This window comes from Drosophila pseudoobscura, chromosome 2, assembly GCF_009870125.1.
Source record: "Drosophila pseudoobscura strain MV-25-SWS-2005 chromosome 2, UCI_Dpse_MV25, whole genome shotgun sequence".
NCBI classification, from domain to species: Eukaryota; Metazoa; Arthropoda; class Insecta; order Diptera; family Drosophilidae; genus Drosophila; species Drosophila pseudoobscura.
In genome coordinates this window covers 2,918,894-2,935,929 of record NC_046679.1, presented here as the reverse complement: position 1 = coordinate 2,935,929, position 17,036 = coordinate 2,918,894, and the positions used below count along the sequence as shown (strand labels likewise).

The 17,036-nt window shown below is 41.6% G+C and overlaps 2 protein-coding genes and 1 long non-coding RNA gene across 4 annotated transcripts; all 3 read right to left on the bottom strand.

Annotated features, from left to right (window-relative positions):
- Positions 1-1,725: 1,725 nt before the first annotated feature.
- On the bottom strand, positions 1,726-9,651 carry LOC6896795 (ATP-binding cassette sub-family A member 3-like). Of its 2 annotated transcripts, XM_033385874.1 has the most exons (8): positions 9,406-9,647; positions 8,841-9,342; positions 6,105-8,790; positions 5,794-6,033; positions 3,037-3,331; positions 2,344-2,979; positions 2,213-2,278; positions 1,726-2,161 (listed from the first exon to the last, which is right to left on the bottom strand). In XM_033385874.1, the coding sequence occupies exons 1-8, from the start codon at positions 9,609-9,611 to the stop codon at positions 1,963-1,965; spliced, it is 4,830 nt and encodes a 1,609-aa protein (XP_033241765.1). In that variant the 5' UTR covers positions 9,612-9,647; the 3' UTR covers positions 1,726-1,962. The 2 variants fall into 2 exon arrangements, with proteins under 2 accessions (XP_033241765.1, XP_033241766.1); XM_033385875.1 differs by lacking the exons at positions 1,726-2,161; positions 2,213-2,278; positions 2,344-2,979; positions 3,037-3,331 and adding an exon at positions 5,502-5,736 and having other exon boundaries at positions 9,406-9,651.
- A 2,934-nt stretch (positions 9,652-12,585) lies between these two features.
- On the bottom strand, positions 12,586-13,178 carry LOC6896794 (kunitz-type serine protease inhibitor 2-like). Its single transcript, XM_002136962.3, has 2 exons — positions 13,019-13,178; positions 12,586-12,959 (listed from the first exon to the last, which is right to left on the bottom strand). The coding sequence occupies exons 1-2, from the start codon at positions 13,137-13,139 to the stop codon at positions 12,766-12,768; spliced, it is 315 nt and encodes a 104-aa protein (XP_002136998.1). The 5' UTR covers positions 13,140-13,178; the 3' UTR covers positions 12,586-12,765.
- Positions 13,179-14,466: 1,288 nt separating this feature from the next.
- Positions 14,467-14,999, bottom strand: LOC13036318 (uncharacterized). Its single transcript, XR_004468459.1, has 2 exons — positions 14,858-14,999; positions 14,467-14,794 (listed from the first exon to the last, which is right to left on the bottom strand). It is a non-coding gene; the product is annotated as an uncharacterized lncRNA (long non-coding RNA).
- Positions 15,000-17,036: the final 2,037 nt, after the last annotated feature.

The window sequence follows — 17,036 nt, the reverse complement described above, 5'->3', positions numbered from 1 at the left end:
GCATTTACTCACTAAGAAATTATAGTACCACATTGAGCGATGGCCCTTGCACCTGCCAAAAGACGGGTCCATGCTGCAGATAGCTGAGCCGAACCGGGGAATCGTATCATTCATTACTGGAAAAATTTCGGGCTAACAAACCTTTTTGCATTTTCGTCCTTTTCTTTTCCTCCTGATCCTGCCGCTCGAAGTCTAAGTTGGACTGTGTGTTTGTGCGGTATCCAAAAACAAGCCAAACGGCTAGAAAAACAAGAGGAAGGCGTAGCCAGAACATTTCGAGATCTATCGTTGGAGCCCTGTTAGCTACTGACCGACTGAGGCACAGGCGTCTGGCATTTATAGTTCCAACAATGGTAAAGAAATGAAGAAATAATCAAAGAAGCCCATTCCCAACTGGATTTTAAGATATGTGTTCAAAAGCTTTTATGTGCCAAAGTATTTGGGTAGGAATGACCATTTGCCCATTTGCTTAGCCCGAAATAAGGGAACCTTAGTAATGTTACTGATTTTTGTGCTCTTATTATTTTTGAGATCAAGGTATTCTTTCATATGGATTCAGGTAAGGATGCTTTAAGTGGTTGAGAACTATTTTTTCTGGCTATATGACTGATGAACCCCCTTTCAGAGCGTTTAAAAAGAATCTACCGAGAACGTCTGTCTAGTGGCAATAATATATTGCACAAGACATTTGAGTTGGACTTTCTCCGATCACTTATCATAATTTTCAAAAAATCATCAGCGGAATTTCAGTTTTTGTTTGCCTTTTTTGAGCATTTTAGTAGATTAAAAAAAAAACTAGAGCTCAAGCAGGATAAACCTTATCTACCTGGGTCAGATTTTCCCAGTGCGTTTTGCTGCAAAACTTCATGCATGCCTCATGGCTGTGGAAGCGATTTCGGTTTCCGCCACAGGTCGAATAAGCAAATGGAAAGCATTCATTGCGGCGGAAATTGAAGTTCCACATTTTGCGTTTTCCTTTACAAGAGCCATAGGTCCGGCCTTTCCGGCAGATTCCTGAGTGGATTGGAATTCATTGTATCATTAGTTTTTGTGGAAATCCCTGGTTAACAAACTTTCGCGTTCATCCAGCATCTCTAATGTCTTCAGATTCTTCGGGTTCGATTCTTCGGAATTTACAGAGACACGTGCAAGCCAAACGGCTAGAAAAACAAGAGCAAGGCGCAACCAAAACATGTTGAGATCTACTCGGCATCCACTGGAAGCTACTACTGATCGAATAAGTCACAGTCCGCTAGTATTTATAGTTCCATTAATGGAAAAAAAAGAACGAAAGTATTCAACAACTTAAATGTAGAAAAGTTCTTGCACAGTTGCTATCTTCGAACAAAGGGACAGTGTGTCACCTTCCCCATATATTCCATTTACTTTATTTTTATTTGTTTTAATATTGTTTATTCAGATTGCTTTGATATTGAATTCAAGTTTATGGGAAGGTGTTTGATCTCGATAAAAATAGAGAATATGTAGACGGCGTAAAAACGTGCGGAACTTTGATTTTACAACTGGCATCTTTTTGCTGAATCGGAATCTGTTTAAATATCAGATTAATACATTAATAAATTTAATTTGTTTGATAAAGCTTACCGCTTGCTCTAAAGAGCTACCTTCCCCCAATGATATAGAACATACTGGAGACAACGCAATTTTAACATAAACTTTAGATATACCTTCAAACCGAACAGTAATAAAATTAATATATGGACATTTCCGTAAAGATTTGAACCGGTGCCAAAATATACTTTTGTCTCGATATTATTTTATAAATTATTGAAACTCATATAAATTCAAAACCAAGTATGAGTCGAAAAACAAAACGAATCACTTCGCCTATCATTAGAGAGATACATATTTGATGTAAATTGATCGACTGCTCGATCTATACTATACATTGTTACAGTTGGGATAGTCTGATTTCGGAGAGTCCATAATGGTGGCACTACTCTACGGTTGCCTGCTTTGATTCTTCTTCTTCGACTTCTTCTTGGTAATGTCCAGAAATAAATCTTCCAGAGACGGCTGCGCCAGAGAATAGTCCGCCACCTTCCAGCTGCTCTGATTCTTCTCAATGTATAAAAATACTCTCGACCATCGCAGTTTGTCAGTGGGTATGTGGTAAGTGAGCCTGCCACCGAACTCCTCCCTGAAAGAGCCACCATTAGGGGTATGTTTGGCTGGTCCGAATACAACTTACTCTAGCCATGAATTGGGATAGTCCGAATTCATTTGATTCTTTATCTTCTGTAGAGTGTGGGCCGTGCTGTGTGGGTGGATTTGAGGGTTCAATTTATACGGCCGTTGGAGACTCTTTAAATTCCTACTCACCTTTCCGGACTCGTCTCCACAACTAACTTTAGCACCAGAACCTGGGCTAACTTATTCTTGATGCGCTGCTGTGATCCCAGGCAATGAATTTTCCCATCCACCATAATAGCCAATTGAGTGCAGAGGGCCTCCACCTCCTCCATGCTATGGGAGCTAAGCAACACTGCCTTCCCGCTGTCACGCAGTGAGGAGAGGACATTCCACACATGCCGCCGGGACGCTGGATCGACTCCAGAGCTGGGCTCGTCCAGACAAATGAGCGATGAGCCCTCACCGGCCACCGCTGCGTTTAACTTTCGCTTCGTGCCGCCACTGTAGTCCTTCACCTTGTTGTCCAGGTGCTTGAAAAAGCCATAGTCGGAGGCCAGCTTTTCAGATGCTTCTGTGACGAGATTCCGGGGTGTGCCGCGCAGCAAAAGGAATATCCTGAGTGTTTGACGGCCAGTGCAGAAGTCGAAGAGCGTGTCGTGCTGGGGGCAGTAGCCGATCTGTTTCCTCGCAGCTGTGGGACTCCATTTGAGGCTGTAGCCTCTGACATGAATACTCCCCATCGTCGAGGATATCTCGCCTACAATCATCTTAAAGGTAGTCGTTTTACCGGCCCCGTTGGCACCCAGCAGACCAAAGCACTCGCCCCTGCAGTGAATTTGAGGTTTAGTTACTACTATGGCTGCTGTTTAGTCCACTACTCACGGTTTGACAGTGAAGGATATTCCCCTCACGGCAGACACGCAACAGAATCTTTTCGAGACACGTTTCAGGACCAGAGCATGTTTCTTGCGATCCTCGGTCGACATTTTACTTATCCTTTCGGCCGCAGCAACCACATCTTCATCGTCGCTTGCAGGCTTTTTTTTTAAACACAAGCAAAACAAAATATATTTCAGACCATACCACACTGTGGTAATGTAATTGGCGAAAAACAGCATCAGCAAGTAGATAATACCAGAAACAAGCAGATACTTCACCTCCACCCAATCCAGGATATCTGTGAGAAGAAATTTAACATAAGGCCGTTTTCGGCAAAAAGTCCAACGAGCACATTCAAATTAAAGTTTATAAAATCACTATTCCAAAAACATTTGTCTCGATACTATTTTCTAAAAATATTGAATCTCTAATTTAACCAATTGGCATATAATTTTATTAACTTTGTCCTCAAAACCTATGAAAATAAGCAAATCTTCACTTTTCCGGTATTTTTGGTTATTATTTCGGTATTTTTGGTATTATTTCGGTATTTTTACAGTCCTGTTTTCCTTGACTTTTTGACTCCTATAGGAAAACTTATTCTCGCTAAAAGTTTTTCCTAGAAGTTTGCTCAATATCGGTCAATGGTATATTTTAAGCCTTTATCAAGCCAAGATATTTCTGTCCCTTGCGAAACGTCGCATGCGATATAAGGTGCGACAGAGGCTTAAACTAAATTTAAAAAGAAACTACAAATCATTTCTGCGTACAACATTTATCGGAATTCGCATCAATATATTGACTCAATTTTCGCGTAAATCTAAGTTTGAATTGATCGACGCGAAAGCCACTCATACTTCAGTCCCGCGAAAATACGTTGTTCTTTATTTCACAAATCCCGAAAATGAACCGTTCCCCAAAATCGACCTTTGCATTCATTATCAATGTTGGTAATCAAGTGCTATTTTATAGGATTTTTAAATCCCTCTAACTTTGACCTTTTTTACCACTTGCAAGGCTTACGACTGCCCACATGAGCATTTCCATGCTGTCGCACGGCATATTTGTAAGAGTTTAAAGAGAAACGAGGGGGAACGTTGTGAGTTGCTGCGGACACCGCAACTCTACGGTTATACCCGATACTAAGTCAGTATGGCTCTCCTCTGGCAGACGCCGCTAATATTAAACGACACGACAAAGAGTGCGTGCGAGAGAGACAGAAAATCAGTCTGAGCTACGCGCTGCGTAGCCACTGCAAATTGATTTGTTCCTTTTGGCTATAAAAATGATCTGATCTGATCCAGATTCACCAATCTGATAGATATGGTCATTATCTATGATTCTGCGTTTTTAGTTTTCTCGAATCTGCAATATTGTGGATGCAACAGATTTTCGTCCTTTGTGGGGGCGGATGGGGGTGGGGCGAAATTCTGAGATATACGTTTTATAGTGACATCTTAAAGGAGTGTGTGTACCAAATTTGGTTACTCTAGCCTTAATAGTCTCTGAGATTTGTGGTTGCCTCAGATTTTCGTCCTTTGCGGGGGCGGAAGGGGGTGTGGCGAAATTTGGACAGGAAACGGTCAAGGTCCGATATCACAGGAGTGTGGATACCAAATTTGGTTGCTCTGGCTTTTATAGGTTCTGAGATCCTTGAACTCATATTTTGCAATTGGCAAAACCGACCATGAAACCTGTGTGTTAGAGTGAGACAGAGCGAGAAAGAGTGATATTGTTTTCGTGATTCTGGCTGTAATAATTATACGATCTGGTTCAGATTTTGCACTCTAGAAGATATAGTAAACTTCTACGATTCTGCGTTTTTAGTTTTCTCGTATCGTCGAAATGGTGGATGCCACTGATTTTCGCCCTTTGTGGGGGCGGAAGTGGGCGGGGCAAAGTTTTGAAATATTTTTGGAGCAGTGACATATCACAGAAGTCTGGATCCAAAACATCGTTGCTCTAGCTCTTATAGTCTTTGAGCATTAGGCGCTGAAGGGGACGGACAGACGGACAGACGGACAGACGGACGGACGGACAGACGGACAGACGGACAGACGGACAGACAGACATGGCTCAATCGACTCGGCTATTGATGCTGATCAAGAATATATATACTTTATGGGGTCGGAAACGATTCCTTCTGGACGTTACACACATCCACTTTTACCACAAATCTAATATACCCCAATACTCATTTTGAGTATCGGGTATAAAAATAGTCAAAATATTGTGAAACGGATTTTTAATTTCACAATATGCATAACTTAAAACTCTTAAATAGCCCAGTAATTGGTGCCAAGAGATGATTTTGGGGAAAATATTTGGTTTCCAGATAATTGCAAAAAAACTCAGGCATTCGCAGGGGACAAAAATATAAGTGCGTGGTCGCGGTCAACGGTACAAAAGCCGATTTCAGCGAAACCTAAAAAAATATTTTAATGTGAATAATTTGCTGTGCTTTGATGTCCCTTAATGTACCCAAAAATTATTATTGATTTTTTTTTTAAGTCTAATGTTAAGGATATTTGCTTGGAACGAAAATTTCTGGGGTGAATAAAAGATACGTCGATATTAGGAAATTCTTCTGGGATTTCTTTTAGATAGTTGCATATGCATTATTATGACATGTCAATATGTTAAACAAGTTAAGTTTCAATCAAGTTCGAAAATAAGATCGGTAACAGATCTCTCCATATGTAACTGTAAATGTGCTATGTGATATGTGAGTGTGCTCAAAGTGTGTGTCTTGATACTTACCGAAGCAATTGCAATAGTAATGTACAGGTGTTAAGCCGGGAGTACAATTCAACCTAAGCTTATCTAAGTTTTCAACTGGGATGGAATCAGCATGGCACTGCTCAAACCTTGTAAAGCCGTTTACGACCGCAAATGTGCCAGTAAACACAGGGTAAAGGTAAAATACGTATATCATCCACCGAAACTCCGTTTCGTATACTCTCTGATACCAAATTACCATGATGACGGCAAACAACCCACCTACGCAAAGGAGAAACGGATTTGGGGCTTAATTTAAAATGCATCTGAAGACTAAAGTTTCAAAATCCTACCGATCAGATTGTGGATCGTGGAAATTATGACCACAGCCCTGCCTGGACTTCTGAAAAGGCATGCTATTATATAGGTAAAGGGTAGAGCCGCCACTCCTATGATCATCAAAATCAATAGCATCTCCCCGGGATGGCACGACTCGTGCACCGCCACTAGCAGTGCCAGCGAAAACACAAAGTAGAGAACCAAGTCCGGGATGTAGTGGGTCAGCCAGTAGGTCACCATGTTCACGCCGGACATCTGTTGCTGCATCCGTATCTGCGTTACCTTCTCCTGCACCACCAAGATGGCGAATATCGCCAAGACAATGGACAGATATATTGAAACAGCAATGGTCAGTGCGATAGTCGATATTGTAGCACCATCTACTTTATCCGAAAATTTGAAGGGGGCATTGGTTACCTCTATACTCGCCTCGGGACCCACCACTGCTTTGGCCATGGCGTTGAACGCGAGGTTGAGCGAAAGTGGAGCACTATGCAGGAAGGGATCATTTCTACTCCAGACGATCATCTCTTGGTCGACGGTGACTGCCGCTATAAGGCTGCGCTTTATTTCGTATATCCTTTCGGGCGTTTCTTGCCCCGGGCCGATATAGTCGCCTACATTCTGGCTTATTCTTTCGACGGTGCAGTGTTGCTGGGCTAACTCTTGGTAGGCATTGGATATATCCCGCATAGGGCGAGCGTCCGATTTCGGTTGCAATAATACTAAGACGTCATCGCTTTTGTAATCAGCCAGTGTTAGCGGTAGCCTCTTCATATTGGAGCTCGATTGCCTTCGAATAATAGATAGAAGGTAGATGACTAGAGGCAGCAGCAGGATAACCAGAAGCATCCATTTCTTATCATAAATGTATAGGATCTTCTTCAAAAGCATGGCCTCCCACTGGCCCAGGCAGCGCAGGCAACAATTGTCACGACGTCTCTGTGCCTGTCTCTGCCTCTGCTCATCCAATCCGCCTCCGCTGGTGCGACCCCCACCGCCACTCCCAAGATCTTCCGCACCGTGCGACATAAATATTTCTGCAAGACTGGCGGAGCTAAGACCGAATCCCACAACATCCAGCTGCTCCTTCTGTTGCTCCAAGTCGTTGAAGAGTGACCCAAAGGATCTCAAAAAGCGGTGAGGCAACCGATAGGACACGTCGGATCCAATGTTACTCTGTGGACGCGTGTGGGGGACGTGCTCGGCTATCAGCTGGGTCAATCTGGGCACATCGCAGCGTGGGCCCTTCTCGCAGGTGAGCAGATAGCTCGTTTCGTACTGTTTCTTGAGGGACGCCAATGTGCCCAGGCACCGGAGCCGGCCATCGCTTATGATGGCAATGCGGTCAGCCAATACTTCGCCCTCGTCCATTTGATGGGTGGTGAGCAGAATCGTGCGCCCCTGCTTCTCGTCCAGCATCAGCTTCCATAGTTCGAGCCGCGAGCTGGGATCCAGACCCGAACTGGGCTCGTCGCAGAACACAACCTTGACATTGCCGCACAGGGCGCAGGCCAACGCAAGCCGACGCTGGGTACCGCCAGACAGACTCCGGGCCGAGCTGTTGGCCTTTTCCTGTAGGCTAAGCTTCTGCAAGTACTTGTCCACCTCCTGCTTGACCGCTGCTCCCTTTAGACCTCTGAGCCGGCTGTAGAATCGCAGGTGGCTGGCTGCACTTAAGCCACCAAAAAATATGCTCTTCTGCGGACAAATACTCAAGGACCGACGGGCCAGGAGCCGTTGGGTTTGTATGTCGTAGCCATTGATAATCGCTGTGCCGGAGCTGGGTTGAATAGTCCCCGTCAACATTTGTATGGTAGTCGTCTTGCCAGCGCCATTGTGTCCCAGGAGCACCATGATCTCGTTCTCAAACAAATCGAATGTGAGGCGAGTGACCACCTGTCGTTTGCCAAAGCTTTTACTGAGACTTTTGATTTGAACACCAGATATTTGGCCCTTGGCGTTGGCATTCACGAGCTTGGAGTTCCCTCGTTGGACAGGATAACAGACCGGGAGGGATAAAACTCGTCGCATGTACTTGGACGGACACCAAAACCGTTTGGTGCACGGGAAAGACCACGGCTGTGGCGTGCCAAACTCGCCCGGCCTCACCTGCTCTATGTATAGACAGATGAGGACCGAGATCAAGCTAACCAGCAGCATGATTAACAGTATCGCACCCACGCTTATGCTGTCATTGAGCCATGACGTCTTGAACAGATTGCTCCACTGCAAACCCAGACCTGCTTCCTCCCATATGACAATTCGATCCAAGCCCATCCCCATGGCCGAGCAAACAAAAATGCTGCACAGGATGCTCGCCAGTGTCCCCGTGGTGTCTTTGTCCATGATTATTGTGGGCAGAAAACTCGCTATGAACAGAAGGGGCACAATGATGCCAGCCCAAATGCTGCGAGAGCAGAAGGAGCTGACGAGGAAGCCAAAGCATATGAAAGAGTGGCTGCACACAAGCATATAAAAGAGAAAGACGGACCAGTCGGTGTGAGGGAGAAGGGGCATGTTTTGAAAGGGCCAAATTATTCTGATGTTGATTAGCGTCCAAATACTCGCAACGAACAGCGATATTACGATTGTAATTATCATGGATTTGACATACCAGGCCAGCCATTGCAGAGAGTTGCTTACGTCGAAGATGTTTAACATTTCCTTCAGCTGAAGCTCTTTTTCCTCGACAATGTCCTGCCAAATGAAACGCTTAAAGAACTGCTTAATGAATTACTTAGTCTTACCTCAACATCCATCATGAGCATGAGTACAAAGACACAAAATAAACATACACGAATATATGCAGTAGAACTAAGTTCAACATTTGTATATAGTTGTTCGAGTTTCGGTCGAATCACTGCTTGGGTGGAGTTCTTTTTCTGCAGATATTGTATGCTGATTTCCCTCTGAATAAGTAGAAACCCACTTTCCTGGTAATCGTTTTTTTTGTTGTGTTGCGATATCAGGCGATTCGTCTTGAAGTATTTGGTAATGGGAAACCGCAGGGCAAATCGAAACCTATGCGGCAATTCGGATATATCGGACCATTCATCGGGAAACTCTATGCCGCGCACCCCTTCGTTCGAAATATTTGTTGTAAGCACTTCCTCCAAGGCCTTGGCATCGACAAAGCCATCAACATAGATCGTAAGGTTGTCGTCATATTCAGGAAAGGATACTCCTTTAATAAGCGACTCAAGAATTTTATTCCGCGGCGAGTATAGTAGGGTAATTTTTCCTTGTAGGCTGAAATCATTGAATACCATTGAATGAATTTTTTTTGTAGCTATAATTGGTGGTTCGACTTACGGATTCAGTGAGTGCTCATTGTTTATTTCTTTACCGGAGGCCTCAATTTCAGCAGTCCAAGCGAGGTAAACGACTCCCAGCGGAAATACAAAAGAAAATAATATTAAATAAGCCAAATTGGTTTTGCGTCCTAAGAGCATACGTAGATTCTTCCACAATATCAATAGAAACTTCTTTGTAAAGGACAAGACCTCCGGCTCTTCCATATTTCTCTAAAAATAATTCCAAAGGGATCTACTGGACAGCTGAAACACTACGAACTTGATCGGCTGTTATACCCGATACTCAAAATGAGTATTGGGGTATATTAGATTTGTGGTGAAAGTGGATGTGTGTAACGTCCAGAAGGAATCGTTTCCGACCCCATAAAGTATATATATTCTTGATCAGCATCAATAGCCGAGTCGATTGAGCCCCGTCTGTCCGTCCCTATTAGCGCATAGTGCTCAAAGACTATAAGAGCTAGAGCAACGACATTTGTTATCCGGACTTCTGTGATACATATGTCACTGTTACAAGAATATTTCAAAACTTTGCCTGTGGCATCCACAATTTCAAAGATACAAGAAAACCAACAACGCAGAATCGTAGAGGATGACTATATCTTCTAGAGTGCAAAATCTGAACCAGATCGTATAATTATTACAATCAGAATCAAGATATATGTATATCTACCATATCTATCCGGTTGCTGAATCTGGATCACAACGCATCCTTTTTATAGCCAAAAGGAACAAATCAATTTGCAGTGGCTACGAAGCGCCCGACGTCATGCTCAGACTGATTTTCTGTCTCTCTCGTCGTTTAATATTCGCGGCTGACTTACTTACTGACTAAGTATCGGCTATAAATGTAGAGTTGCGGTCTCGGCAGAAACTCACAACGTTCCCCCTCGTTGTTATTGATGTTAATCACACAAAGCTGTAATCTGTTTGCAACTTGTACAGAAATTAAACGAACTTCATGATATGATATGTATGATCATACATTCTGTATACATATACATTTCTGTATATATTCTGAGAGCATGGTCTCGGCAAAACAATTTAAGAACAAAAAATATTTAATTTACATAAATAAACATGAAAGATATTCAATTAAAATGTGACAAGTATTTTATTTGAATATCAGTATCCAAAAAAGCTAACTCTTTTCTGAGTGTCCAGTCTTCAGGGTATCGCAGGAAATGAGTATGATGATTTAGCTGCAAATCACACTACAAAGGCCGGAACTTTCCTACATACTCCCACTGAGAAAAATTATATAAAAAGGCTCGTCACCCAGATCACAACCCAAAGACAGTCTGAAGATTGGGACCAATTGCTCCACCGATACAACCCGCGTGGTTCACCCACGGTCTACCCAAAATGTACAAAATCCAGATAGACCATGTTCATCCGCCTACGTATCGGCCATACAAAAATTAAATAAATTAATTTATTTAAGCTATTAACAGCAAAGCTGAATGGCTTTAGTAGCTAGTGCTCGAATAGTTTCAAAGTTAATATTATATGTATATTAGCCCTAAATTAAATAAATAAAAATAAGAATTTTATTTGAATATTATTAATTTATTTGTTTATTATTATTTATTTATTTATATAAATTTATAAATCGGATATGTTTCCATTGCAACACGTCAAACAGCGGATTACTCGGCGGGGCAACTGTGTGGCCCCCGACTCCAATTTATTACGTGGAAACTTCACGGTAAATATACATTTGCTACTTAATAGGTATTCCCATAGCATCCCTCTCAGACAATCATTATTAAGGATCGGACATGTATGTATGATTATATTTCAAAATATATTTGAGATGGACTTTCTCCGATAACTTTTTATAATAATTAACAAAAATAAACGGCAGAATTTCAGGTTTTTGACTTTGAAATTAAAGAATAATAATTAGCGCCAAATCAGTAACCATCTTCTAAGATGTCGTATATATCTGGGCTTTTCCAGTGCTTTTCGCTGCAAAACTCCATGCATGCCTCATAACTGTAGAAACGATTTTGGTTTCCGCCACAGTTTGAAAAGGTAAACGGCAAGCAGTCCTTGTTGCGGTAATTGAAGTTCCACATGTTGCGTTTTCCTTTACAATAGCCATATGATGGGCCTTTCAAGCAGATTCCTGAGTGGATTCGAAATCATTGTATCATTAGTTTTTGTAAAGAACCCTGGTTAACAAACTTTTGCGTTCATCCCGCATCTTTATTGTCTTCAGAACCTTCGGGTTCAATTCTTCGGATTCTTCGGAATTTACAGAGACAAGTGCAAGCCAAAAGGCTAGTAAAACAAGAGCAAGGCGCAGCCAAAACATGTTGCGATCTACTCGGCATCCACTGGGAGCTACTACTGATCGAATAAGGCACAGTCCGCTGGCATTTATAGTTCCATTAATGGAAAGGAGGAGGCAGCGCACTCCACTTCATCACGAAAGTTCTCACTTGCATGGCTTCCAAAATAAAAACGAAAGTATTCGAATACTTAAATGTAGCAAAGTTCTTGGGCATTTGCTAAGCACCGAACAAATTGACAGTGTGTCACCTTCCCCTTATTTTCCATTTACTTTATTTTTTTGATTGCTTTCAGATTTCATTCAAGATTCAAGAGATGGGAAGGTGATTGGATGGCGCAAAGACGTGTTGTATTTTGCTTTCACAAGTGGCGTCTCTCTGCTTTTCTCTAAATCTGTTGAATTAATTCACTTCAATTAATTTAATTCGCTTGGTAAAGTTCTTAAGTTAAGTTCTTAAGTTCTTATGCATAGTTAACATAATTTCACAGGACTTCGTATAAACAGAGAATACTTCCGTACCCCCTAAACAATGACGAGCAACCGTGCTTCAACGACGAAAATCAGACGAATAATGTACGAGTAATAACGACGGCGGCGGGAGAGAATCGTGTGCGGCAATATTTGCAGAAAGAAAGCTTGAAGTTGGGCCAAGTGTGGGTGCGGGAGCAATGATCTTCTCCACGAAGACTAACGACGCAAAACAAAGAATCAGCGGCGTATTGTGTATCTACCCTTTACAAAACAGCTAAATATTATCAATTAAAAATTTGTAACATATGTATTTATTTGTTATTTTTTTGTGCTTTTAGTTTCTTTATTTCTTTATATCTAATCCTTCTTCGTCTTCCTCTCGATAGCTATCCCTCAGCCACACTATTATTATGTTTATGCATTTGAATAAGACATTATTTTTATTGAAAATGTCACTTAGAAAGAGTTGTAGCTTAAAGATTCTTAGCGAGGAAGCACAACCTGTGTGTTTCAACAAACCTCTTATTATTAATATAATTAGAAATAAATATACAATACTCATGGAAGAGGAAAATCATTTTTTTTTTTTTAGGTTTGGTATTCTTGCAAGTTGTAGCCGCCGCAAAATTCCATGCACTCCTCATGGGTGTAAAAACGATTTCGGTTTCCGCCACAGTTCGAATAGATGAACGTGTGGCATTTATTTCGACGGACATTGTAATACCACATTTTGCGCTTTCCATTGCAATTGCCGTAGGATGTTTTGGCTATGAGGCAGACCTCTGAGTGGATGAAAACATGTATGATTATCTTTTTTTTGCCAAATCTATGGATAACAAACCTTTCCGCTCTTGCAACATATTTCTCTCCAACTGTTCCTGCTGATCCAATTCTTCAAATTGCATGTCTCCAGAAACAAGCCAAACGGCTAGAAAAATAAGAGCAAGGCGCAGCCAGAACATGTTGAGATGTCTCGTTGGAATCCACTGAAAGCTACTGACCGACTCCAGACTAGGCCTGTGGTATTTATAGTTCCTTAATGGAAAGTAAAAGCCGTCTCCACTAATTTGTCATGAAAATTCTCATTTACATGACTAGTTAAAAAAGTGGCAAACAGCCAAAGTTTTCGCCAAAAGTTTGATGTGTTAAAGTGATTAAGCAGTGGCTAAACGTGGCACCAGGGAACATATATGTACATACATACATATGTATCATGCCAGCGATTTGCCAGTCAGACTGACCCATGTACCCACAGCCCTACAGCTTATGTCAGCCATTTGCATAAAAAGCATATACATATGTTTTCAAAAGGACCTCTAGTTTTGCATTTCCTTCCTTTTTATGTCAATTTGTTTTAATTATTGTGTTTTCAAAACTGATTTAAACAGATTATTAGTAATTTGGTTTCCAACTGATTTCTGCACAGAGGTAAACTGGTGTCGCTTCACCATTTCGTTCACAGTGTACTTTCGAATGCAAGTCGAAATCTTGAATAGTACGAAGTGTGTGGGAGAGAGATAGAGAGGTTTGCTGTAATAATCCGAACTGACCCAGATTCGGTAAAAGATATAGCCATTCTCTAGTTTTCTCGTATCTTGAATGTTGTGGATGCCACAGATTTTCGCTTTTGTGGGGCGGAAAGGAGCGTGGCAAAATTTTGAAATAATCTTGATTCAGTGTGATAACCCAGGAGTCTGCAAACAAAATTTCGTTGCTCTAGCTCTTAAGGTCTCTGAGAACTAGGCGTTAAACCAAACGGACGGCGCACAGACAGGCAATGCTCTATCGACTCGGCTATTGATGCTGATCAAGAATATAAATATATACACTTTATGGGGTCGGAAACGCTTCCTTTCTTCTGGGCTTTACACACATCCATTTTCGCCACATATCTAATACACCCCTATACTCTCTTTGGGTATCGGGTATAGAAATCACTTTATCGAGCTGGTCAGCATTAAGTCCGGACCTGACTCCCATTGAGAACCTCCGTGGGGAAAGTTATTCCTTGAATAGTTTAAGTCAAAACTCCGTCTATTTAATTTTATTTTGTTTGGCTTAGACATATACATATTTATTTACATACATATTTAGGCGTTCTTCAAATCGGAGAATATTTCGATTAGGTATAAGATTCGTTTTGGGTCTCAAAACTCGTCTTTCTGGCTATTACATCTATTGTCAAGAATTCAAAACACTATATTACTCAACTGAATAAATAATTAACTAATTTTTCTACTCGTAGGAGTTGTGGGGTTTTTTTTTTGAATGTAAATCACAAAAATGTTATAGCTTGAAGAACTTCTAGTTCAAATATTGGACTGAAGCATTACGTATATTACTTAAAATTACTTATCAGTTATATAACACCTTGGAAGAGTCTTTTAGAAACTCCCTACAGATTGTTCGAATTCATCATCTGGATCTTCCAAGATGAAACTACTCAAGTTGTATTGACTACAACTTTGCATGCATTCCGAAAAGGTGAAGAAACGATTTTCGGTTCCGCCACAGTTCGAATAATTGAACCGCAGACATTTATCTGTGATGGGATTAAAGTACCACAGTGAGCGTCTTCCGTGACAGTTTCCATAGGCTGGCTTTTGGAGGCATTTCACTGGATGGACCGAAAACTGGTACGTAAAAATACATTTTGTGAAAAACTCAGGCTACAACTAACCTTTTCGATCATTTATCATCTCCAATTCAAACTTCTGATCCGATGAAAGTGACTCCTCCTCTATGGGCTTTGCAAAGACAAGTACAAGCCAACCGGCTAAAAAAACAAGCCCAAGGCGCAGCCGGAACATGCTGAGATCTCCCGTTGGAGTCCACTGAAAGCCACTGACCGACTCTGGTGCAGCTCTCCGGCATTTATAGTTTCCTAAAAATAGAAAGAAAGTGAACTGATTTATCAAGAAAGTTCTGCTCCGTCCCATCTGGCTTCTTAGATAAGTGGCAAAAGTGTGCGAAAACTTAAAGGTAATCACCTTTGTATGGAAAAAGTGCTTGGCCAATTGCTCAACTCAACTCAACGTGTAATCAGTAGCGGCCAAAAATTATGTGACCGGTTGGTTGCTTGGCAGCAGTGAAACAGCAAGCGAATTCAATTAAATTTCCCAATAAATTACAAGTGCAGAAAGCGAAATACAAAAAATAATCGCACGCGTTTCCACGGCGCTTCAGTTCATGTTAGACAGATGCATAAAAAATATATATAAACTGGCCAACCTGGTCTCTGGTCTACGGCACTTAAACCGGTACTTAGCACCCCGATACATGATTACGCAAACCGAGCACCAAAACATCACCTTACCTCACCTCACCCTCAACATACATATGTACATTCATCCTAACTCACTTACCGAATCGAATCGGAGATCTGTTGAGATCGCACACATCACACATACGCCGCGTTGAAAACGAAAACATCGGGAAAAATGATTTGAAATTCTAGATCAAGGCCAGGCCCGGCTAGGCCCATAAATATAAATGCACATTGGATATCAATGCTAGGCGCTAGGCACACGCAAAATGCGTAAGTAAACTAGTTTTTGTGTATGCCTCCACCGATTCCGATGCCGATGCCGATGTAGCAGGAGATCTGGAGAGCCCGAGCCCGAGCCCGAGCCCGTTCCATGTTCCATTTTCCCCCCCAAGGAAGCACTGTACTGCCACGCAACACGATAAATTGTCAGCCGAATGCATTTTGTCACATTTGGCTATTTTGCATTTGTAAATTACAAGACAAAACACTTAGCAGTCGCTCAGGTTGGGTGACGCGAGATCTCGGGGACAGGCATTGGCTTGGCAGCCCAATTACATATGGAAATATATTTTATTTATTTTTATTTCGGCTACCACTCGACTGGAGTGACTTGCAAAGCAAAGCGAAATGCACATTTGTGTTTCAGTTTTATTTGTTTTCAATATAAATGAGATTAAGAAAACTTCACACCTAATTTCCACCGTCTAAAAATGTCTTTAATGCTAATGGCCCTTTTTCACTCGAGTTTTAACCTAAATGGAAATTCACACACAATAGATAGTCTTTAATTCGAAAACAAAATCATCAAATCTTCAGAAGGTTTTGTTTTAAAACCTATCATTAATTCCACTATATTATATTAGTCTTACATTTGTGATAGAAGATAACCAATTCTTTCCGATAATTTGAATGGTCGCAATTTTTGAAAGCCAAATTGCCCATAAAATTATGGCAAATCATTAAGTAAGTGTGCAGAATTCCGCCAAAGTTTGCAGAGCTGCCTTCGTTCTAGTGTTGGCCTTCTAAAAACAAATAATAGAAATTATGAATAAATAATAATAATAAATACAGTTCGGCTTCAGTGTTCGGCTCGGGGCAATGACAATTTGTTGTAGAAATCAGACTGGAACCTTTTGACTGAATTGATTGCACCCAATGCGATTTATTTAAATGCGGCATTTACATGCATAATTTACTAAGACACTCGGCAATTATGGTCATTTCGAGTGACCCTTGGGCTGGCAGTCAAGGCCAGGAAGTGGAAGTCGACCGGCCTATCTCGGGGGCAAATCTCTCGCCACTTCATGATTGATGACAGCTGGAATTCTTTGGCCAGCCATCAGCATCGCCATCGCCATCCAGCTAGCCAGCCTGTCGCACACGCAAATGAACCACATGGAAAATTGTGCAATTATTGCTAATAAAAATGTTTATGAACGTTACCTGTTACCCGAAGCCAGCGCGATGCCAGCGATGACTCCTCTCCTGTGCCAGCCTGCCGGTGATATGAATCACCATAAATCTAAGAGCGGTATAAATATTTATCGCAATTTTATAATCATGCCAGGCCGAGGCCAAGCCGGGACCGACC

Coding starts and splice junctions, on each gene's coding strand:
- LOC6896795 (XM_033385874.1), bottom strand. CDS start 9,611: ATGGAAGAGCCGGAGGTCTTGTCCTTTACAAAGAAGTTTCTATTGATA. Junction 9,343..9,405: donor AATGAGCACTCACTGAATCC/GTAAGTCGAACC, acceptor CAATGATTTCAG/CCTACAAGGAAAAATTACCC. Junction 2,980..3,036: donor ATATCCTTCACTGTCAAACC/GTGAGTAGTGGA, acceptor AATTCACTGCAG/GGGCGAGTGCTTTGGTCTGC.
- LOC6896794 (XM_002136962.3), bottom strand. CDS start 13,139: ATGTTCTGGCTGCGCCTTGCTCTTATTTTTCTAGCCGTTTGGCTTGTT. Junction 12,960..13,018: donor TATGTTGCAAGAGCGGAAAG/GTTTGTTATCCA, acceptor TCATCCACTCAG/AGGTCTGCCTCATAGCCAAA.